Source organism: Lontra canadensis, unplaced genomic scaffold, assembly GCF_010015895.1.
Source record: "Lontra canadensis isolate GAN:19392208 unplaced genomic scaffold, GSC_riverotter_1.0 scaffold6, whole genome shotgun sequence".
NCBI classification, from domain to species: domain Eukaryota; kingdom Metazoa; phylum Chordata; class Mammalia; order Carnivora; family Mustelidae; genus Lontra; species Lontra canadensis.
In genome coordinates, this window is record NW_022631000.1 from 19,844,257 (window position 1) to 19,867,966 (window position 23,710).

The 23,710-nt window shown below is 46.3% G+C and overlaps 1 protein-coding gene across 2 annotated transcripts in view; it reads right to left on the bottom strand.

The window, feature by feature from the left end:
• Nucleotides 1–23,710, bottom strand: part of FSTL1 (follistatin like 1) — a 75,633-nt gene that overhangs the window by 31,952 nt on the left and 19,971 nt on the right. For both annotated transcript variants that reach the window (XM_032852327.1, XM_032852330.1), the window contains exons 3-7: nucleotides 9,922–10,026; nucleotides 7,747–7,876; nucleotides 6,681–6,713; nucleotides 5,214–5,344; nucleotides 1,044–1,162 (exon numbers count right to left, since the gene is read on the bottom strand). In XM_032852327.1, the coding sequence (XP_032708218.1) occupies nucleotides 1,044–1,162; nucleotides 5,214–5,344; nucleotides 6,681–6,713; nucleotides 7,747–7,876; nucleotides 9,922–10,026 (518 nt within the window). The remainder of the gene's footprint in view (nucleotides 1–1,043; nucleotides 1,163–5,213; nucleotides 5,345–6,680; nucleotides 6,714–7,746; nucleotides 7,877–9,921; nucleotides 10,027–23,710) is intronic.

The window sequence follows — 23,710 nt, forward strand, 5'->3', positions numbered from 1 at the left end:
TGCCTATGCAGCACCTTCCATGAGCAACTGCCTTTCCCCGCAGTATTGGTCAGGTCAGCCAAACTAGGGAAGTCAAAACAGAAGGGAGATGAATAGATGACAGGAATGGAATGTGTGACGGAGTTCAAGTTGGCATCATCACCATCACTACTCTAGAAAGATAAACGTATGTTCAGAAAAGTTTTACGGAACTCCAGTTCCCTCATGCTCCCCTTGGCCTGGATTTGAGCCCTGGTTCAATCACTTCCTACCCAAATGGCCTTGAGCTAGCTCTTCAACTTTTCTGAGCCTGTTTTCTCATCTGTAAAACGAGGACAGGGAGCCCTCCTTCACTGGGATGTTAGGAAGATCAAACATTGAACTTGTAAAATATTATCTAATTTCAAGTTATCAAAATCTGAAGGATTTTCAGGTATTATACTATACGGTCATGGACTGCTAAGAAAGAATCATTCCAGAATCTGGGCTTCATGCTTTCGATTTCTTCTGAACAAAAGAGGTGCTATTCCTATTTTTAATTCTCGCTGATGTATTGGAACCACACTGGAAGTTTCTTAGGGGTTAATTTTGATTAATATTTACTCTGGTATAATGTCAGAAAAGGACAGGGACACGCTCTCATTTGTGACAATTAGGGTTCTTTATGTGAAATAGCACCGATTATCTTAAAGTCAGAACTAAAGCTATTTTAGACTTGCAGTTAAATAATACAGTAATGTAATTCCTTTAGAAAATTAACCATTAAAACATTATACACAACACTCAGGAACACTTTTGCTCTGATATGACCTTGATAATTTATTTTAAGATTACATTCTATAGTTTGCAAGTTCTGGCCAAAAACTAACTACTTGATCAGATACCAGGGGTGCTCAATATGTTAGTTCATAATGTTCAAAAATAGACCAGGACAGAATCCCTATTTTTGCTTTTTACTTTTCATTTGCCCTGGCGGCTCCTTGCAGGTAGGAAGGGGTTCAAATTCCCATTCCTATCCAACCTTTGCTTCATGGACCACCCCCTGAGCCCTCAACTCCACTCACCTAAGCAGTTTGTTGTTCTCCTGGTCTGCATACGTGGTGATGTTGATGGCAGTTTCATTCTGCTCCACAAATTTCAGTAATTCGCTGGAGTCCAAGCGAGAGTCACCATTATCGACGTTCTAGAAAGGGGAAGAAGAACTCTTTCAGGAACACTTTGTACAACTGTCTCCCATTCAGCTTGACCCATCTTTGGTTCATCCTGCTCATTCCAACCCTGCCCTGGCCTCAGAGCTCCAGCAACACAGGCTTGGAGATGTGAGACGGCACCTGCACCCTAAGATGAGAGAGTGGAGGTGTGCGGGCAGAGGCCACCAAGGGCCTTTCAAACCCAGACCCTGCTCAGAGCAGCAGCTGGGACACAGGCCTGTGTTTGCCCAAGCGGCCTGGGGTGCTTGAGGGCGCTTTGTGGCCTCATCCCTGACACTGTCCTACAGACATTCTCCAGGGAACATCTGGGTTCAAGCAGCCACCATACCCTGTCCTCAAACCTCAGTGGACATGTAACAACAACGTTCTGAATCAGAATCTGTGGCAGAGCCCAGGATGTGTGTTTCTAACCAGCTGCTTGGGAACAGCAATGCAGGTGACCCTCCGAGCTCACTCTGGGAGTCACAAGATCACTTTTTGCTGCTTGATGTCCCTGGCATGCTCTCACACCTAACATTCACACTGGTACCCCTAACCAAGCACATCAGTGAGAAGTCACAAGTAAAGGCCCTGAATTGATAACCTGCAGGCAGAGGTGGTGCAAACCCCTCCCCCCCACCCTTCTGCTGTGGGCTGGGGGCCCCACTGCAGATGTGTGCAAGGTCCTTCACCTACAGAGCACAGGCTTCCTCATGACCCAGCTGACATCCCATAAGCACAAGATGAGGGTAAAGTGAGCTCAGGTATTACCTCTCTTTGACAAGATGCTAAACCTAAACCATAACCATTTGGGACCATTAAACATGCTCAGGCCCCCACTGCAGGAGAAGGGTGTCGAGGTCAAGGTCTTATCAAATTCGAAGTTGATATCGCTGCTCTCCTGAATAGTTCCGGTGGGGGAAAATTGTTTTTGAAAAATTCTTTTTCCCTAGGCTGTCTTGTCCTGCTGCCTTGGGAAATACTCAGCATTCCCATGTTACTTTCAGGGTGGCTCCCCAGATGGTGTAAGGGCTTTTGGAAGAAAAGTCTGTCCAGGCTCCCAGGTAGAAGGGCCTCTCGTTCCATGGCTGTCATGTGTCACATACAGTCTACTCTAAGGTGGTAAATCTTTCCATAGTATGTATAATGCCAGGTATGTCTAAAACAAAGCATGCCAGCCCTTGCTTAATGCCTTTTCATCATTCTTGTCTCCATTCCCAGCAACAGGTCTCAGATGTTCTCTAGTCCCTATACATCCACCCTGAGGAAACCGCCATTCACCTTGTGAAGGCTTGATTAACTAATGAAGAGAAAGGAAATAAAGTTGGCCAGGGGTCATTCTTAGCAGTGCAGAACATTCTTGAATCCAAATGTTCCCAGTGCTGGACAGACAGAAGCAGCCCTCACAGACCCCAACAGAGTTCACAGCCTAATAAGAGTGAGCCTGATGAGGAGCTGCACAGCCATGGCTGCAGACCTGGGGCCATGTGACCCCTGGTGGCACCAGGAACCTGCCACTATGGCCCAGGCAGCTCTCAAAAGGCAGTGCTAAGTGCCCACACTACACGTTCAGCAGGGACAGAATCTAGGCCTGAAGCTGAGGGGAGAGCCAGCCAGCCTGCACCTCCCAGGCCAGCTCTGCATGTGGATCCAAAGGAAAACAGAGGTCTGGTACCTGCCCCAGAACTAACCTGGCCTGCGTGGGGGCCTGCCTCAGAGGCCATGATCTTGGACCATGACCCAACCTAATTTACTTGGCCTCTGTTCAGCCAAGCAGTGACAGAAGGCACAGTACCTCGTGTGCCTGCTCTCCCTGCTTTATGTATACTTGAGGTAGCACCCTTTCCTTCTGTGTAACTCCACGGTTCTAACAAGGCAAGAAGGTGTGTAATATAAAACCCATGTCTGGGGCTTATTGCCAAGTCTGGAGAACGTTCAGAGGATAGGCTAGGACAGGCACTTGCTCACACACAGCTGCTGTGGTGATGGGGGACACGATACCTGGGTAACGGAGGTAAGAAGTCTGGCTTCAGCTGTGGCCCTGGCCACCAGGAGTCCAGAGTGTCTCTATGACATGGGCCATGACCGGCTCTCTCTACCTGGGTCTGTTACACTTTTACTGGAGAAATCATAAATGAATCACTAGGTGAAGTGAGAGTCTGGTTTTGGTCTTAACCAAATTCTCATTAGATTTTCTTTTCAACTAATTTTGATGTTAGGAATACCAGCTGGGCTGGAGGGCAGTTCCTGGTTCAGAAACCGTTTCTGTGAGATATCCACTCTCTCACCAACAGGCAGTTATGTGCCTAGTGGAAGGCATGTCCCTTTGAAGACTGCACAACACAGGACTCTTATTAGATGGCTATTACCATCAAAAAGTAGATACTGAATCCCCTATTTTCTCAGAGGACGCTGCCAGAATATCTGGGAAAAGCAAGCCTTGTTGTGTGTGTCAGTCATGATCAAGCTTTTGTGGTCAGGAGCGAGAATGCCCTAGAGGAAGCTACTTTCTCAAGGGGTCTCCGAGGGAGCCTACTGGAGAAGTTACTGCCAGAGCAGGTGGAGAGGTATTGGGGGGAGGGGTATGGGACCCAGCTACTCGGGAATCAAATTAATAGCAGGTGCCATTGGTGGACACAAAAGGGCCACTAAGAAGGACTACAAGGTCCCAAGGGGAACTTTGGAAAGAGTGTTCTGGGTCTCCTAGGCTCTCGTGGCCATGGCCAAGTCACTGCATGCAACGACCTGGCAGGTGTTGCTCACTCAGCTTCTACAAAATCATTTCCCTCAAGTTACTTTCTGTTCCTGTGTAACTATCCTGTCTTTGCACAGTTATGTGTTTCTCTGGAGATGAGGAGCCACCCTCTGCTCCAAGGGCCTTGTAATGCTGGTGGATTGAGACAGAGGGTAGACTGAGAAGGGCTGGGCCCTCCCAGCCAGGTGTGATCTCAAACACTTGGAACCCAGAGAGACATACTTTCTGCCACGGGAGAGACAACTCACTGAAGAAACACAAGCAAAGTCTTAAATGACCAAATACGCAATCCAGTATTTCTCTATCTCTGGGGTCCATAAAGTCAGTTAGGAAGAGGAATCCCCAGACTAGGCTGGTTTTGACCACACGTGGTGGCCACAGAGCCGCTGAGAAATCGCTTATGTGCCTGGGGTTGCTTCTGAGTCCAGGCTGGTTATGGCCTTGGACAGCAGGCCCTGGAGACACGTGAGAACATGTCCATCTGACAGCATCTACCTAGAGATGTGTGCTTGTCAGTACAGGGGGCCTTTCTGCTTAGATGGCAGAGTGAGCATGTGAATGTGTGTCTGGGAGGAGGCTGTGTCTGTGTGGGGTGTGCATCTCTGTACGTGGGATATGTGTGTGTGTGGTGTGCATGCTTCTGCTTGTGGTATTTATCTCTGGGTGTGCTGTACATATGTGTGTGTCTGTGTTCTTGTCAATTAGCTGGAAGAGTATCTTTAACTGCTTCATTCACAATGTCTCAGGCTCTCTGAAAAATCTCCAAGCCATGGGAGCCCTACTCATCACTAACTACTAATTCTGACCCTTTTCAAGGAAGTATCTCTCCTTCCTCCCATTGGAACAACCTGTCTCTTCAACTAAGCGATGGGACAAGCAATATGTAGACTTCGCAAAGAATCCTGGACCCATGGAATGCTGGTCCGTGGACTCTTCTCAAATGCTGAGGAGCTCTACAGGCCAGGGACAATCAAGTTAATGACTTAAAGAAATGTCAAACTGGGTGGGAAACGCCTGGATCTGGGTGCGGTCAGAAATTATACTGTATCAACAGCGAGCTCTGCGAGGTAGAGGGTAGGGGATACATACAGGGTAGGGGGATAAAGCCTGGCCATATACATGAGCAGTAGATCCCAAAGCTTCTACTGCTGGAATCTCACTTATCAAACACATCAGAAAGCAACCATCATAGCTTCTTGGGATGATGGGAAGATGTGATCAGGCAATGCAAGAGGAAGTCTCCCCCTCTGTCTGGGGCTGATGAGTATTTGACCCCAACTCTGGATTACCTTAAAATACTTGTCTAGGATTTCACTGTAGTTGCTGCCTTTAGAGAACCAGCCATCTGGAATAATCTCTGCTTCCAGCCACTGGATGATGCGACGCCGGAGCTCATCACGGTTGGACTGATAGCAAACGACTGCAGGAAGGGGGAGGGAGGTCAGCTGAGCGGTGAGGACCCCAATGTCACCCAGCATCCACTACATGGGAGGTTCTGTGCTGGGGGCCCTGCATGCAACATTGCATTGAATTTTCATAGTGTTCCAGGGACACAGAATTATCACACATACTTTATAGAAGTCAACGCAGGGTAGACAACTGGGAAGTGACTTAACCAGGATTCAAGCTTATGTTTCTAAAACACTTAAAAGAACTGAGAATATTGAAAAAGACAGACTATGTTGCTTAGGTGAGAAAAACACCAGCAGAAAAATAAAGGACATTTTCATTAACTTTAGGAAGCTGAGGGGGGAAAATCAATCAATCAATAAACAGCTCTCTTGGCTCAAAGATGAGCTGAACTAATAAGAGAATGAAGGAGCACATTATAATTTTTCATGGCACCAGATCTTAAGTTCTCTATAGCTTTTTCCTCTTAACAACTGGGCTTATCAAAACTCTCCCACTTAAAATTTTACCCCTTATTCTAAACCACAGAAGACAAGGTCAAGAAAGGGCCATGCTGAAACTCTGCTCTGGACAGCTCTTGCAAGACATATGGCAATACCAGGTGCAGTTGGCAATACCAGTCGGGTAGATGGGGACAGGGGAGGGAGAGCCTCGGCAAGAGGAAATTCCTGGAAGACAATACACACTGGGATGTGCTAAAGGCCCTGAGCCAGGGGAACGGAAATCTGGGCTGCCACTTCCAAGCTGTGTAATGCAGGGAAATTCACTTAACCTGAGCCTCGATTTCATCATCTATGAGGTCATTACAATAAGGCATTACAATAAGGTCTGCCTCCCAAGATTACTGTAAAGATCTAAGGAAAAGCGTATGATAAAGGTCCTGTAACTATAATGATGAAATTTTAATTTCAATTCATAGAAAACCATGGAAAAACTCCTACTGGCATTTCCATTATCTCCTTTCAAAAAAAGTTATACCTACTGATTCTGTGCCTTCTGTGACATCAGCCTATGTTACAGAGCATCGAAGGAAAGATTCAGTGGCTTTCCTGTCCTTTTAATGCGGTCACTACTCAGCAAAAACTGAAAACACAGCCAACATTTGGACCCAACTAGCCACTTCAAACGTCAAGCACCACACACACACACACACACACACACACACACACACACACTAAAAGGCAGTTTTGCAGCTTTTCTGAGCTGTGTTGAGGAATGACCAGTTCTGGGTCACAAATTCTGACACACAGATCTTGTGAGCTTCAGCAGGGAATGTGAAACACAAAATTCCATCACAAAAAGAATTTCTTCCCTAAAGGCACCCTGGAGAAAAAACAGGCTCTCACCTGGGCTGGCAGATGGACTTACGGATTTCTTCTCTGCAAGACAAAAAGGAGAAAATGCATAAGGCCAAGTGAGGACCAAAGAACACATCTGTGTATCACTGGGATTAAAATCATCCCATGTTCAGGGGACCACTTAAAATCTTCATCATTTTGTCTTAGTTGCCTGTCTCCCTTCCTTCTTCTAGGGCCTAAGTATGGAGTTCTCTTCTCCCCTGCTTTATTTGACCTTTTTGGGCTACTAAGTTGCCCTCCTGGTCTCATTCCTCCTCCTTTCAGGTTGAGGGGTGGGGATGGGTTGCTGGGACTTTGAGAATTCCCATGGAATCATTATATAGAAGGTAGTGCAGTGGAGACCCACACGTGGAAACAATTTTTTGTTTCACCAGGGCAGTTCAAGGCTGGGAGGGGCTGAGTGGGGCTGCGGCTTGGCAGGATGCTGGTGTCTAATTAGCAATGAGTTTGGGACCCCCTCCCTCTTATCCTAATGGCAATGGTTTGAGTACAAAATAGAGGAAATATATATACCAGGGCAGAGAGGTGCCCAAATTTAAAAAGTGAAATTCAGGTTGCCTGGGTGGTTCAGTTGGTTAAACATCTGAGTCTTTGTTTTGGCTCAGGTTGTGATATCACAGTCATGAGATCGAGCCCTGGGTGGGGCTCTGAGCTCAGCATGAGGTCTGCTTGATCTTCTCTTTCTCCCTTTCGCTTTGCCCACACCCCACCGTACTCTCTCTCTAAAATAAATAAATCTTTAAAAAATAAATAAAAAGTGAAATTCGCCTGCTTTTTAAAAAGGCATAGAGTTCGTTTAAACACTTCCTTATTCTGTTGATTATTGATGTGGTTCCCTACCCACTGCAGACAGTACTGGACGCTCCCCTGAGAGGTTGATGTAGGAAACCCCACGCAAAGCCAGTATCCAGGGCAAAGCCAGCAGGCTCATGAGCACCAAGAGGATGCATCTCCAAGTAGCTGGGTGGTGTCCGTGACCCTAGTGGAAAGCAGTGTGGGACATCCCCTGGCTCCTCTGCTGGACCTGGGAGCTGGTGGTAACAGCACTCTTTACCTTTGCAGTGTCCATCGTAATCCACCTGGATTTTGGACCCAGTGAGGCAGGCGTCTCGATGCAGCTCACAGTGGTTGAGGTAGGTCTTGCCATTGCTGCCGCACACAGGCCTCTTGTGAGGTTTGCATTGCTGAAATAGACCCGAGGAAGAGGTCTGTGCACTCAGGGTGCCAACCCATGCATGCAAGCACGCACATGCACACACGTGCAGCCTGTGGGTACACCCTGGTAGGGAGCCTCAGCTCTGGCCATCAGTGACTCTATCCCGCTCAGAGTTGGAGGCACCCACCCCCTCACTCTGCAGCCCTGCATAGTCCCCCATGCTGATGCCCGTTCACGGCCATCTCCTCTATTCAGTGAAGGAATGGACAACCCTGACCCTTTCAAATCAGCAGGAAGGGCATTTTATTAGAAGCCAGGAATCTGGACACTCTGCTTCTTTGGGGAAAGTCACTCGATGTCTTTGGATGATCTCAGATCCCTTAAAACACCAACATTCTATGATGCAAGATCCAGAGCTGAGAGTGGGGGATGTGGAAACTGACAGGCAGATGCACAGACAGGCACGTGTGCGCACACACACACACACACACATACACACACACCCCGATGCTTCAATTCTTCGGGGGTTTAACTAGAAGGATCTTTGCTCTCTTGCTTTGTGTAGTATTTCGGGGCCATTTTGTTTTCCTCTTGATCTTGCAAAGGCTGTTGTGAGGCAAGGCTGGGGACGCTGGGTCTCTGTGAAGTACTGCAGAAAATCGTTATGGACAGGGAAATGGACTCAAGTTCACTTGGCAACTCGGCTCTACATTGGCTATTTAAAGGGCCACGGTCACAGGCAAGCTCTGTTTCTTTAGAATTTTGTGGATTTTGAAAGGTGGTACGGGACAAGCAAGTTCAGCTCAGCCTTACTAATGAAGGCACCAAAGCCAGAAAGAGCAGATGCGGGAAGAAGAAACACAGAACACTGGAGCTGGAAGGCAGCCCTGCTTCTCCAACTTTAGATAAAAATACCAAAGTCTGGGACGACAAACTATTTAACCAATATTTATTAGGGAGTTCTTACTAAATATTCTACATGCTGAGCAAACACGGTCTCTGTTTTCGCAGCATCCAGCGGCAACTAACACAGATGTATGTAGTTAAGGCGAGACTAGAAATCAGGTTTCCTTACTCTAAGTACAGGATCACATCACCACACCGTGGCCAGCTACATTCTGGGGAGGGCCTCCTAGGGTTCCCAGTGGATCTGGCTATCACATTTCTAAGTTGGGGGACTTCCTTTCTGAGACAATGAATCTGATTCTTCACCTGGGGACTACATTAGGTGTATTTATTTGCAGAAAGGCAGATATATTTCTAGGCTCGTGTTGGTTTGACAGAAAGGGGAAGGATGGGATTTATGTTTGTCTGAAGAGTGAGAACTTGTCAGCATCCTGCTTACAAAAGAAGTAGTCCTCAAAAGCTCACATTGCTTTTTAAACCTTATTAAAAGCAAATAAATGAAAACCCCTAAAAAAAAAAAACCCTTCATTTCATCTAGTAGTTTTCTAAAAATGTGTATATCCTTTGACTTGGCAAGCCCTAGTAGGACTCAATCCTATAGAAATAAAGGCTGGAGCATGTAAGGGTATTTGCACAAGGGTGTTATTGTTTCCAGTGGCAAACAACTCAGGAAACAACCTAATATCCACCTGTGGGAAAACTATTGCATAAATATGCCATTACAAAATATTTATTCTGATCCCATTTTTTTATAAAATGGGGGGGACCCTGTATGTTTATAGGGGCATAGAAAAGCAAGTGGGATAATATATACTAAACTGTGAACACTGGTCATCTCAGACTAATTGGATTTGAAGGTTATTGGGAAGATGATTAATTTTATGTTTATACAAATGTCTGTATTACTTGACTTATATATAAAGCATTATTAAAATTTTTACTTAAAAATCTTATAAAACTAAACATCTTTTAAAAAAAGAAAGAATATCCCTGCATTTACATCTGGTTTTGAACTTCTGGGACCAAAATCCCTTGTCCTTCAGATAGACACGGTATGTTTTTATAAAGGTGATGAAGTTGTTGGCTCTGCCATGCTGACTAGTGGCTCCAGCAAGGTCACCATTTGACCTTGGCTATTGTCCTCTGGCTCCTGAGCTCAGGACTTACCTCAATGCAGAGGCAGGTGGGCTCTCCCTTCTCTGTGACTGCACATTCCCGGCCGGCTCCACAAAACACATTGGCACAGATCTTGGATTTGCTCCTTAGTTCTTCCTGAAACACAAAATCATAAAGGAAACCATGTCACGGAGATGAGACTGTCAGGGTGTAAGCCAGTGGTTATGGCAGTTACTTTCCATACTTAGGTCATGGTCTGGAGTTGCAGCTCAGGGTTGTTGGAGGGTCCTGAAAAGTCATCCCCAAGAGCCAGCCCCAGACTTGCTGGCACTGCTCCAGCCTAGGACCAGCTACATCGAAGTCCTTCAGATTGTTTCTCAAAGAGCAAGAGATGCTTTCTTACATGCTTCCTTTCTTTTAGAAATGGTTACTGAACACCCCTTCTATGTGAACACTACAGTAAAGAGCCATAAAGGCAGTCTCTGTCCTCAGAAGCTCCATGGCTCCCTGAGGAAGCTCCCAAACAGAGACTTAGAAACATGGAGATGCAGGACCAGGAACATTAGGAGTCAGAGGGCAGAAGGAGGGCAAGAATCAAATAAGACTTTCTGAAGAGAGGATGCCTTAACTAATTCCTAAAGGATGAGAAGAGTAAACTAGACAGAAATAGAGACATGTGAGAGAAATACGGCTATCTGAAGGACCAAAATCTCACTGAGTAGTGTTCAAGGTCATATCATTTCAAAAGGCATAAGAAAGATAGCTAAACCATTGGGAACGTGGATTTGCTATTATTTAGTATGGTCTTATTCAGCCCCTGTCCATATCTGCCTCTGGCTTCAAGACCAAGAGGGCCAACCCTGCTGACAGACAGAATTATCCTCAAACCACTTGTGGTCACACATTCCTATTCAGACATGCTCAGCAGAACCTGCAGGCAGGGAATGGTCCCAGTCTACACCACTGAAAATGAGAGTGTCTGTAGGCACTAATCTGTTGGTGACACATTCCTTCTCTCACATTAATTGGTGGCTAAAAAGCAGCCCCACCTCATTTGCCACACAGGCCAGCAGCAGTGGTGGTTGAACAAAGGAGAATGTGATTCCTCCAGCCTCTGTCTGACTGCTGAGCAGGCAGTCACCACAGGCCTCCCGCCCCGCCCTGGGGTAGCAATGACTGTAACAAAACCAACAAACATGGCAGGAGCTGAGGGAGGTGTCAGTAAAGGCAGAGGAGGAACCTCAGATTCCACCCTTCTAACCATGCAACTCACACTCACAAAGCTCGTAATACTAAAATTCTTGTGGTCGGTAAATGTTTCATATCTGAGAAGAGGTCAAAGAAAACAAAAAACAAAGTAGATATTGAGAGCTGAGGGCTGTGCCCAATACAGCTGGTCTGCTGCCACCTGGAGGCTGCTTTGCAAACTCCAGGTTATTATTGTCTCCCCTCAGCCATCTTGCCTGTCTTGCAGGGATCCCATTGGTCCAGAAACTCGCGCCATGCTCATATTTCATTGGTTCATAGGCTGTTGCTAAACCCATTCTTTTTTGGATGTTGCTAAGGGGAATTCAATAAAGCTGGCAAGCAGGGAAGAAAAGAGGAAGTAATTCCCAGACTGCTGGGATGACTGGAGAGCTGTTGTTTCCTAAACCAGGAGTGGAGATAAAATCAAGCATATACTCCGGGCAGGCCCTAACTGTGCCTGGGAAGGGAAAGCAGCTCTAAAAAAGGAAGAGGAAAAGGTTATCGCTGACCAGTGTAAAAAATCTCAGATAAGACCACCTTCTCCCTCCTTCATGAAACAACACTCTAACCAAGAGATACAGACAAATAAATTCATAAAAAGGCATGCCCTGACATAGGCCTGCACTCAAAAGACACCAGTATCCAGCTCCACGGGCAGACCTTTTACACTCGGCTGTACGTCTGTAACTAGTCGCTTTAATTCTTTGAACCTCAGTTTCCTCATCTGTAAAATAGGGGTAAATACTAGCCCTGCCTTGCGAAGATGAAACAGTGTATTTGGAAGGTCATCATAAACTGAAAAGCAAGCAGCTTCCTGCAGAATAGCCAGCAGCACGCGCAGAGCTCCTTTTACCTTCTGTTGCTGCTTTTAGTGAATATTAAAGAGAAACGCTTTTCCTTCCAAGTTGAATTCAACCTAAGTCATTTTTTTCAGAAAGAGTTCTCCAAAATCATTTGAAGAAACCGATACTCTCTATTTAAAATATAAAGCCGCACATTTGAACAGTCCAGTTCAAATTTACAAACTGTTTTCACACATACGATTTCATCTCACTGAATGAACAACCCTGCAAGAACATGTCTATTATTAACCTCATTTTATAGGAGAGGGAACTGAAGATCAGAATGGTCAAGTGACTTGCCCAGAGGTCCCAGAGCTATAACTGAAAGGAGGCAGGATTCCAACGTGGAACTTTAGACAACAGATGAGTAAGTTCCCATTCACCAATACCTGGCACTTTGCAGGCTGATTTGGATTACACGTTATCTCATTTAAGCCCTAGGATAACACCAAGAGTTAGATATCATAAGGTTCCCCATTTCATAGATGAGGGAACTGAGCCTTAGAGGTTAAATAACTAGAACATGACAGAGCTGAACTCCTACCCAACCAAAGGGAAAGCAGTTCTTTTCTATTTGATTGACATTCATAGCTAGAAAATTTAAGGTTAAGGAGATTGTGATAACGATGTGACTTACATAATTAGCAAATGTGAAAAAGCACTTACAGGTGCGTCAGAGAGCTAGATTTGAATTCCCACGTCCCACCTCTGCTCCTTCCTTGCCACAGCCATGGGCAAGGTACTTCCTTTAGACCTCAGTTTCCTCACTTGTGAAATGGGACCTCTCATCCCCGCGAGGGGTGTGTGAGCAGTAAAGGACAGATACTGCCTGCAGTAGCGTGCCTGCCACATAGCTGAGAGCTACCATGGTTACTGACTCTCAGACAATTTCCCTGCTGAGTGCTGTTCCCACCTTGGCTGCCATGTCCCCCACCCAGCTGCGGTTACCCTGAAATGATAATACTGAGAGCGGGAGGACTGACTGAATGGAAAAAACCAAGGGCTAACCATCCGCCTCCTTGCCCGGTTAAGACCAGAGAGAAAGATCCCCCCCCCCACCACGTGCTAGTCACACAGGCATTCCTCTTTGCAGGTGGCACATCTGTCAATAGGTGGCAATCTCCCTCTTTGTGTTGCAGAACCCGCCGCCGCAATGCAGAGATGCGGCCTTGGCTCCTGCAGCTCCAGCCTCCCAGCCGGGGAGCTCTGGGGCAGGAGGTGGGAGAGCGGGGTGGGGCGAGCACCCTACAGCCACAGGCAGCAGGTACAAAGACTGCCGACTTGGGAAAGAAGGTTCTACCTGAAGCCTTTCATCCTCCCCAGTTCTTCCCATTCACAGGCATGCTTCCATGCAGAAAACAACAATGAAAATTTTCTACCTAGAGGGGGCCTCTTTGTACCATAGAAAGCCCTTCAAGTCCTCTCTTCTGGGGGAAGAGGTTTTCAGGAGCACCCCTGAGGCTCCCAGAAAGTCCATTAGCATGGTGGGTGGCCCTACCCCTCTGCTAAGCAGAGGGGAAGAGCATCTTGAGAGGAGATACATATGGCATAAACAGGCTCCCAGGACAGGGCAATCGATGGCTCTTTTGGGGAGACGTGGTGGGGTGAGAGACCCAGAAATGAGGCAGGGCAGCAGGTGACAGGGAGAATGTGGTGCTTAGGAATATTAATTTGTGTCTGGTCCCTTCCACCTCAGAAATTCTGACTCAAAGTACAGGGAAGCCTCGATGGAGAGAGGCTGGAGGCAGGGGAACCTGCCAGGTGAAAGGTCGTGATCTAGTGGGGGTGACAAGGGCCTAAGGTCCAATGCTAATATTAATTAGAGCACCAACAATTGAGTGAGACTCTTCATAGTGATCTCTGTCCTCACAACGCCTGTACAAGTTTCCATATCTTTAGTCCCATCTAACAGATGGGGAGGAATTCAAGAGTCAGAAAAGCTCTGTGATATACAGAGGCCACATAATGAGGGAGAGCTGAGTCAGGACCGGAAGACAGGTCGGCCTGACTCCGGAACCTCAGGGACGAGTCAAGGAAGGGAGCTGTGAGCAGAGGGGACAGCTATAAGGGCTGGCACAGTGAGAGGCCACAGAGCACAAGGCAGTTCCTTTAGGAATTAGGTCCCAAGGCTATATGAGAATTTCATCTATGACTAGATAACCACATTGGTATATGAATTTGCTCTAGGAATGGGGCTGGGGAGGGGGGCATGTTCTGAAAGTGTGGACACTGATATGTTGATAAAAGTCAACAGAATACTTGTTCCAAGTGGAGAAACATTGGATTTCTAGCTTTGACGTTCTGCATCATCGCCCTGACCTGCTTCTGTGTAGTACCCTTGGTGAAAGACTGACTGGGAACATTGCTAACTTTCACTAGGTGAAAACCTTGCTCTCTGAGCAACTGTTAGCCATTGCATGACAATAATACTTTATACTAGCACAGCAATTTCAACTAGTCTGTAATTTTCACTATCATTTTTAATTCTCAAAACCCTTTAGGATAGGCGGGCAGGGATTACCTCTAAGGCATTTCCAGACTCAAAATCAATGATGAAGAAGAAACTGAGGCTCGGGGCTACCTGTGACTCGTCCAAGCCCTCACAGTTGCAGAGCTGGGTCCTGGCCCAAGGTCTCCAGACTTTAATTCCAGCCCTCTTTCCACAAACCACTTTGCCTCCTTACAAATCAAAGCTAGAAAAGGTGTTGCTGGGGGTTCAAGGTCTAAAAAAACAAATTAGTTTTGCAATTAAAAAAGATCCTTTGCAAACAAAGTCCAAAGCAACTTATTTGCAAAACCGCCAGAAAAGGTGATGGTGCGTCTGAGTCGCCGGGCTGACCAGCATTACATCCGAACGTAAACTATACTTTGAATGTTTAGAGAAAAAAAAAAAAGTCTTCTGAAGTCAAACAGTTTCTGGAAGAACAGTGTGCTTTGGCAGGGGAGGAAGCTTGTAAGCAAAACCATAAAACTGTCAGCCTAATAGATCATCATTTCACTAAAGCAAACTGGGTCAGGTCTGAAACCCCCATCCCTTTCCTCCTTCCCAACTTTCTTTTTGAAAAAAAAAAAAAAAAAAAAAAAAAAAAAGCCCTACTTGAGCCAAGGTGGAATTTTGGCTCCACTGGCCACTATTTTGTGACAGAGCAGCTTTGTTGACGTGAGAAAGGCTCTCCTTGCTTTGCCAGAATTAGTCATGGAAACTTCACAGGAACACCAGGGCCCCTCGGATACATTGAGCACCATGAAGTTTGGGACAAAGGAATTCACAGAACTGGGGAGAGCCTGGGGGAGGCCTGGGTGGGGCACAGGGTGGGACGCTGGCTGTTCTCAGGCGTTCTGGAATGGAACCCAGCAGCACAGGCTTGAGAGAGCCAAACCTCTTCAGGACCTTGAAATCTAGCTGGAGTGCCATGTGACCTTGCTCAAGTCTCTCCGATTCTTTTGCTCTGAAAAGGAATATCTTGCTGCATCGCACCTACACTAAGGAAAGAGGTGGAAGGCGATTTCTAGCAGCTGTTCTGAAGCACGGGGCAGGAGCTCTGCATCTGCAGGGACGGTATGCCTCCCCAGACGTGGTCACAACCAGCCCCTCACCTCAAGGTGAATGCACCAGGGCCACCGGGTTTGAGGGATCCTGAAGCTTCAACAATTTGAGGGGCCCTCCCTGAGGAAAAGAATACACAATTATGCAAAATTGGGCTTGGGGCCTTGTGAGTAAGGTCTGAAACTAAAGCTTAATTAGCTCACAATAAATCTGACTCTCTACCTACCATATTATTTTCTTCATAAACAAGAAGGTCTTAGGGCCTTTAGTCTATTAGAACCCTCTTTAATATTTTATACATGTATAGCTTATCTCAAGTGAACTCCAAGTGTCTGCAAATTTTGGCTTCTGACACACCCACCACAGTGCCCTGCCTGAGAAAATCCACAATAAATGTTTTTTACATTAAATTTCACTGGCAGGGGGGAGGGGTCCAAGTTAGTGCCAATGTCAGCGGCTGGTGACAGTGGCACTCAGGATATTTGGGGGAAAGTGTGGCTGGCCTTCATGACATCAAAATAAGGGATGTATCACCCCAAAAGGATTAGCTTTAGGATTAAAAAAATATATATAAAAAGTCTATTATGGACCTGTCATTTAAGAACCACTAATTCTCCTTTTTATTAATTTCTTCTTTTAAAAAAGATCTTATTTATTCATTTGTCTGAGAGAGAGCATGAGCAGGGTGAGCGGCAGGCAGAGGGAGAAGCAGGCTTCCTGCAGAGCAAGGAGCCCCATGAGGGACTTGACCCCAGGAGCCTGGGATCATGACCTGAGCTGAAGGCAAATGCTTAACTGACTGAGCCACCCAGGCGCCCCTTTGTATGATTTCTATGTTTAGCTTCTATCACAGCTTATGGGATTAACATGTTCCTGACATTTTCATCTCATTATGTGATAATGTATTGTGTATCTAGAAATTACTACTTTCAAATTTCCAAAGGGACAAGGCTGTTTACCTTAACCATTATCTTACGGATTCTGTCACATTCTCTGTGTCTGTCTGTCACATTCTCTGTGTCTCTCAAGGATCTAAACTGCTCCTAGGGAAGCTCCCTCATTCTCCCAGTGGCACATTCACCATCCCTGGAATGACTCCCACTTCATATACTTAGGTCTTTCTTGACATGGCCCAGCCCCAGCATGGCAGCCTAGATGCTTGGTTTCTATACAATCCTAAATTGCATTTTCTGTGATGGCCTTGTTTAGTCCTAGCAGAAGTATAGCAGCATTTAGTAAACACAGAGTTGGAAATATGTTAGGTTCTTTCACCCAGGATTGAGAAAAATCCCACATGGGTCTATTAGGTCTGAGGATTCATCCCTGTTGGCAGTGAGGAGGCTCTGACTTTAGCACCCCCAGAGGGCGCTTCTGCTCTCATGCCCTCATAGCATGAGTCACAGTGATGCACTGGGGTGTCCCTGTGGAATGCCACGCTGTCTCCCCAACTTAGGCACATCAGTGACTCCACTCTAACTGACAGGGTCTACCAGGGTCCCCCGGTATCCGTCTATAGTTCTCAGAGTGATTCCTGGGAGTTTCCAAGATATCCTGTCAGTCTTCCTAAGAAGCTTTTTTGGTAAGGCCCCTAGTTGTACAATTGTACCCTTCAGTTTCTTTAGAATTCCTAGGTGGGACCTTTTAAGCCAAGCCACGTTTTGCCCTGAATTAGTTTGTTAGGTTTGATCGTGGTACTCATTTTCCATTCTCCAATCATTTGCCTAGGACCTGTCCACTTTAAAGGACAATGTTTGGGGTATGGATAGTCCTACAGTCTTCTTCAGTAAAGACAGGGACAAGTAATTCAAACCCACTAGAGAGCATATTTGATAAGTGTCTATTAAAAAACCCATGAATGATTAAAGCCTGTGACTGGTGTGATGCAAGTTCCATGTCATAAACCCGAAAGGAAGGCAGGATGTGGCCTCCACCTTCTCAGGAGTTTCTAACCTTGGTCGGGGGCAATGAAACTCACAAACACAGATCAAAGTGCAGGCCTGAATAAAGGGGGCTGCTGATTCCAGATGGGGCTTCATGGATGAGAGGGGACATGAGCTGAGCCCTAAAAAATGGTAGGATCTAGATGGAAAAACTGTAGGTTTTTGAGCAAGAGGGCCTTAAGTCTAGTTTGGCAGTGGTACACGGGAGGAAGTGGGTGAGGCAGAATTGGGGGCACAGGAAACTGGGTAGAAAGTGCCAGGAATGATGAAAGTCTCATGTATGGTGGTGGCATGGATACAGAGAAAGGCGGGAATTCGGGAGAAAATTCTAAAGAACAGAGATCTGGCAACAAAGCAGATAGAAGAGAGGAAGGTGAGAATCTAGAGAACTGCCAAGATCCTTGGCTTTGAGAGGCTGAAGTTTGGCAGCGTGTCTTCCAGAATCAGAGACGAGACAGAGACTGAGGAGGGGAGGGGTCGGTGAGGATGAGTCAGTTATGGACTTAAGTCTAAGAGGACAATACATCATCCCACTGACAGCTGAGAATAAAGGATTAGAGAAGCACATCTGGACATGATCCAGGTAGGAGTGAGAAATGGGGCCAAGGGAACAAATGAGCTCAGGAAGCAAGGGTGGGCATGGAGGCCTGAGGTGGCCAAGGAGCAGGAAGAAGAGGCTGCCACTCCAGCTCCCATCTGGGGGAGTTCTGCAAAGAAAAGGTGCCTTCCCATCAAAGCAGATGTGACCCTGGACCAGGTTACAGGGCTCAGCAAGCCACACAGGTTGGATTTCAGCTGCCTTCCCCTCCTCATGCAGTAAAAAGCATGTATGACTGTCAGGAGGACTCTGAGGGCAAAGCAGCCAAGAAGGCAGAGCAGGCACATTGAGAAAACTGGGAGCAAAATCAGGACGTCTAGAGAGCTCCAAGAAATGGCTGAGGAATGCCATTGTAGGAGAAATGATTTGGCAAATGTTGGGATGAATCAGCAAAAACAAAACAAAGCAAAGAAAAAACTATAAAACAACTTTGAAACTTCTGCCGAAACCTGAACCAGAAGCCAGATCAGACAGAGGTGGTGAGGTCCTACATAAGGAGAACCTACACAGGAACCTGGAGAGAGGCCCTGAACATACCTCTCTCTGCCTCCAATACTGGGTGACTTAAGGCAAGGTGCCCGATTTCTCTGGGCCTCAGTTTCCCCATCCTTAAAAGAATTGTAGATGATGCCCAAGTCCCTTAAAATGTTAAGATTCTCTTAACTAGAAAACACAGACACTTGCCATTTCAGATATTCTTGAATCTCAAACTTTAATCTCCTGAAGAAGTTAACCCAGAAGCCCAGACTAGAGACTGGTTATGTACAGAGCCTCCTGTGAGTATTTCAGGGTTTTTCTGGTTTTCAGTGGTGGAATTAAAGTTGAGTTTGTAGTCCAAGGATTTTCATAAGCAATGTCTTTTTCATTCCCTCCTAGGTCATGACAGAGGAAATCAGAGGAACAGTAATGGGACCCCAATTGAGTGGCCTGATTTCACTCTTAGTTGACTGGTTGAAACCCTCTACTCCCTTTGAATGCCATTAATGACACTTTTATTCTATTTGTGTTTGCCTTGCAAGAAGAAAAGGGAGAGAATAGCTAAAGGAAATTCACATGAGATTCACAATTCTTCATTCCTGCCAAGAACCTGTCACTGAAGTATGTCTGGGACTGCCAGGGCTCACATTTACTCAGCATCCATGCTCTAGTTATTTCCACATGTAGTTCAAGGCAAATGGTTGATTAAAAGTTAAAAAAACAAATAAACAAAAAACACCCACACACCTAAATCCCAGTACCCTCCACTAAGAAGATGGGGGAGGAGCTCCAGGGCAGCTCTAAGAGGTTTCTGAGAGAAGGTTTTGGAAGTGTCCCCTGTAGAGCCAGCCACATCACACCAACATCCCCGTACATCCCCACATATTCCCAGCACTCCATCCCAAGCCAATCCTCCACCTCTCCAAGCTTCCCCAAGCACTGAACCAAACACAATTCATATTCTTTGAACTTCTGAGTGGAACGTAGGATTTATTCCTGCTTTGGTAGAAGGCCTAAGAGATGGACATAGGCTAAGAGCTACAGGTTCTCTTCACCCCTTTTGCCCTGGGCTCTACTGAATTTAGGTAGACCCTGGGTAGTTCCTGATATCACATACTAGGGAAGAAATCCAGGATGTAGAGAACAGTGGTAGCTTCCCCAAGTAGAACAGTCCCCACATCTTCAGCTCCTTTCCATGATCCCAATTTGCAAATGGCTTCTGCTAAAACTAACAGGAAGTTAACCCACTGTTTCCCAAGGTGGTTCACGTGAACTGGCACTGATTCAGATGCCTGACACGGTCATCTACTGATATCTACTTGGCCGTATTTAACAAGGCCTTTGGCAGTGACTAAGTCTTCTTCCTGTCTCCTGGGTGATTTCATTGTTTATGTGGCCTCAAGATCCTTGACCTCCTCACCTCCAGTAAGCCTCACTTCTGAGGTCCTCTGGCTATGGGGAGCTTCAGGAAGTGTCTGTGAGTACAGCAGGTAACTGTAGCAGACTAAAATAAAGGGTACAGGGCTCCTGAGGTCCTACATTTTGAAATGAAAATTCATTACCCTTTGAAAATGTCAGCACCGTGAAGTATTGTTAGATGCCTCTCTAACCGTCAAATGGGCAGAGAATGTCCCAAAGGACCAGCTAAAAAAACAATGTCACCATCTGGGAAGTCTGATTTATTGTCTGAATTACACGAATTCTTCCTGTCCTTCAAGGCTCAGCTCAAGTTACACAACTCTATCCTCGGTGACCTTTCCCTCTGAGTGTTATGAGCTCCTCCTTCCATCTCTAAATTTTCATTCTTCTCTGCACAAACTCATTTGATCACTTTCTAAAAAATGTAATTGGTTATGCAGACTTTGTCTTCCCAGCTGAACTCTAAGTTCCTAGAGGACAAAGCTTATGTTCTAAAGTCTTTCATAGGTCCAGGCATAGTACACGGTGCCATGCCATCAACCTTTGCTGAAAGTATCCAAGAGCAACTGAGCCACACTGCCCTAAGGACCTAGAGCAGGGGCAGAAAGACAGCCCCTGGGCCAATTCCTCTCCTAAGGCTGCCTCCTTTCAGGATCGGGGTTTTCTTGGCAAGGGGAGGGGGGAAATAACCTAAAGAACCCACCCCTCTCCACAGGCCATAAATATTCAGCCTGTAATCTCCCTAATGAGAGATTGTTTTTGACCAACGGAAACACACTGGGGTATGTGTGTGTGTGTGTGTGGGGGGGGGTGATGTGGATAGGAGAACAATGGGGGGTGGAAAAGGCTTTCAATCATTTCCTTTGTCCACAATTAATGTATAATCTAGCAGTTGTGCTGAGGGAATGAGAATGGGAAAAGGGAAAAGAATGGAAGAGGAGACAATGTGGGAACGCAGGATACTTCGAAGGAAGGCAAAAGTGGGTGGGACTTCAGAGTGTAGGGCAGAGATTGACGAAGAGCTGACTGCCACCTTGGTGACCTGTACAAGGGAGAAGCAGAGACAAAGATAAGTAAGAGGGGCCAAGAGAAATTGTGAAAATGGGCCTATTACCCAAGGCAACTGTTTTGTGTTAACGCTTCTCAGGAACACCGCTCTTACATTGTCCTGTAGTAGCAGGGAGGCAAGATGGTCAGTCTGCCTAGACATGAGAAAGAATAAATTGCCATTGCCTTATCCCACCTCTCCTCCATGTGCAGAAGGTTCTGGGGGTCTCCAAGCACTCCCTTCTGGCCCATCTGCTAGGCTGACTTTACTGTGGGTTGGAATACACTGAAATGGGAGTGGCCAGGGAAGGGCTAGACCTTTGCTGTGCCCAAGCGTTTTACTTTCCAGGGTGCTGGCCATCTTGAAAGGAACTGTGCTGTCCAACCGAGAGCTGAGACCATGTGACAGATGCGCGGGGGTCAAGGGGGAAGATAGCAAGGAGGTGAGGGCTGACTGGAGCAAAATGGAGCAGAGAGACCCCAGAGACCGGTGTGAATCTCTACTTTAAAAACACAGATAAAGCCCTGGGACTCCAGGGGCAGTGTGGCTCCAAGGCAGCTGTCAAGTTTCTAGCATCCCGGCAATTATTCTCCAGCCCGTGGAATGCATAAGGGTTAAAACACAGCAAGAATCTCCACGCTAAATGAAGCCACCATATGTGTGGCTCCGTATGGTTCTAGGAGAAGCAGACAGATGTAATTAGAAGTTCTTAAGACACTGTGTTGCCATGGCAACTGTCGGCCAGGAGAACCTGGAGTCCAAGGAATACAGTCTTCCAAGGAAATGCCAGAGGCGGGTGGTGTTCATCACCCTCCGGTTCCACAGGCCGGGCCTCTCTACCCCATCCCCCTGCCCCTGTTTCCCTACCCTTGCACAGTCCTACACTCTTGGGGATCTTCCCTCTCCAATTCCTTTTCATCCCCACTTCCTAGGCCCCAGCTAGGCACCCAGAGCAACTCCACATGCAGATGAAGCACTCCCTTCAGATGGCATCCGAAGGCAGCAATTAAGGAGAAGTCGAATCTTGGGAGAGTTTGTGCGGGTGACATTGTTCTCTGGGCAGTCTCTGGTCCCAGGGGCTTTCTAGATCTGAGTGTGGGGATCACTAAGAGAAGCTGAAAGCTTAATTTACATATCACTCTGGAACCCTGCTCCTCTATGAGGCAGAGGCTGGATGGGTACCACAGGACAAGTAGGGGTACGTGAGTTTGAGCAGGGGAATGTCTGCTCTTAGTAGGCAGCCCTGCATTTTATCAGCCAAACTGGAACATTTTGAGAGTAAAGGGGGACCTTTAAAATAGATCTACTTGGACAACGGGCATAGACTGTGACATCTGGTCACCTCAATTAACAGGCCACCTAAGGCGGAAATTATTACTTTTATTTTACGGAGTGGAAATTTTAACCTGGTGTCTATGAGCCCCCAGAAACCCAGCTATGGATTTTGGGACTGAAATTTCCTAGAGCGTAACCTAGGAAAGATGAGAAACTCAAAGAAAGTACTACTCTGGGTATGAACTGCCTTAATCTCTCAATTCGATGGCAACATGAGACTATTCATGGGGTTCTGCTGTTGCAAAGCTGGGGAGCCTGAGCAGATGGGACCACTTTCCTTCAAAATCTCTTTGTCATTACAAATCCTTCTAACTGCTTCTCTAAAGAGAGAAACATTCATTTCACACATTGTTGCCAAACAGGGACAATTCTCTATGGATTTATGGCACTAATGTGGTCAGTAGAGTGGGATCATTCCACAGCAGAGAGACCTAATAAATCTCTCGCTGAAGAGTGGAGGTTTCCAGGTGTACATTCTTACACATTCCTTGACAACTGAACCGGAAACAGTGGCTCAGGGATTCTGTGGTAACAAAACCCAAGGAAAGGTTAGACTCTCCCAGGGAACCAGCAGAAATGGTTGTATTTTCGGCACAATATAACCAGCCCAGAAATTATGAGAACGTGGTTCACCCACAAGCTCAGTTACAGAACTGCGGGATGTTCAGAGGGTAAGGCCCACCCAGGGTGCATCCCCTAGCATTTTCTCAGGGACTGTGGGAATCACAGCCATTCGATAAAAGTTTCTGGCAGTTTCTTGACAACCGTGACTAGTAATGGGCCTCTTCTCTCAACCCTGGCTCAAGGCCGGGAAACCACTGGGGCCAACTTGCCTTATTTACCTGCACCTAAATGCAGACAGGTTCTAGACACTGGAGTGCCAAACTCTGAACTTAATGTGGAGCTTCCCCAAGATTTTTGGATGGCAATAAAAGATTTTTGGATGGCAATAAAAGACTACTTACAACCTGTAATCATCAATTAACACCACTGTTCTCTGCTAGGCCGTGTATGGTGGGAAGTCCTGACACCCACTGCACCTCCCCAGCATTTTAATAGTCCAATTTAGAGGAACATTAACCTTTCTGGAACAAATTAAGAACTTGATAAAATCAATCCCTTTGGGGGAAAAAAAAAACAATAACACTGCAGATACAAATTAATCTGCATTTCCTTATCACTGTCCAGAGTGGAATTGGACAAAACCTATTCCCAAGCAAGTAATTGAGCAACAGAATACTAACCATTGAGCTAGATGTGGGGACTCAAGGAAGAATCAAGCACAGTCCATGTCCCTAAGCTGCTGACAGTTTAGTTGAGGAGTTGAGGAGATGGGATACAAATACATAGAAATAAATAAACAAGCAAATAAATAATTTATTCATT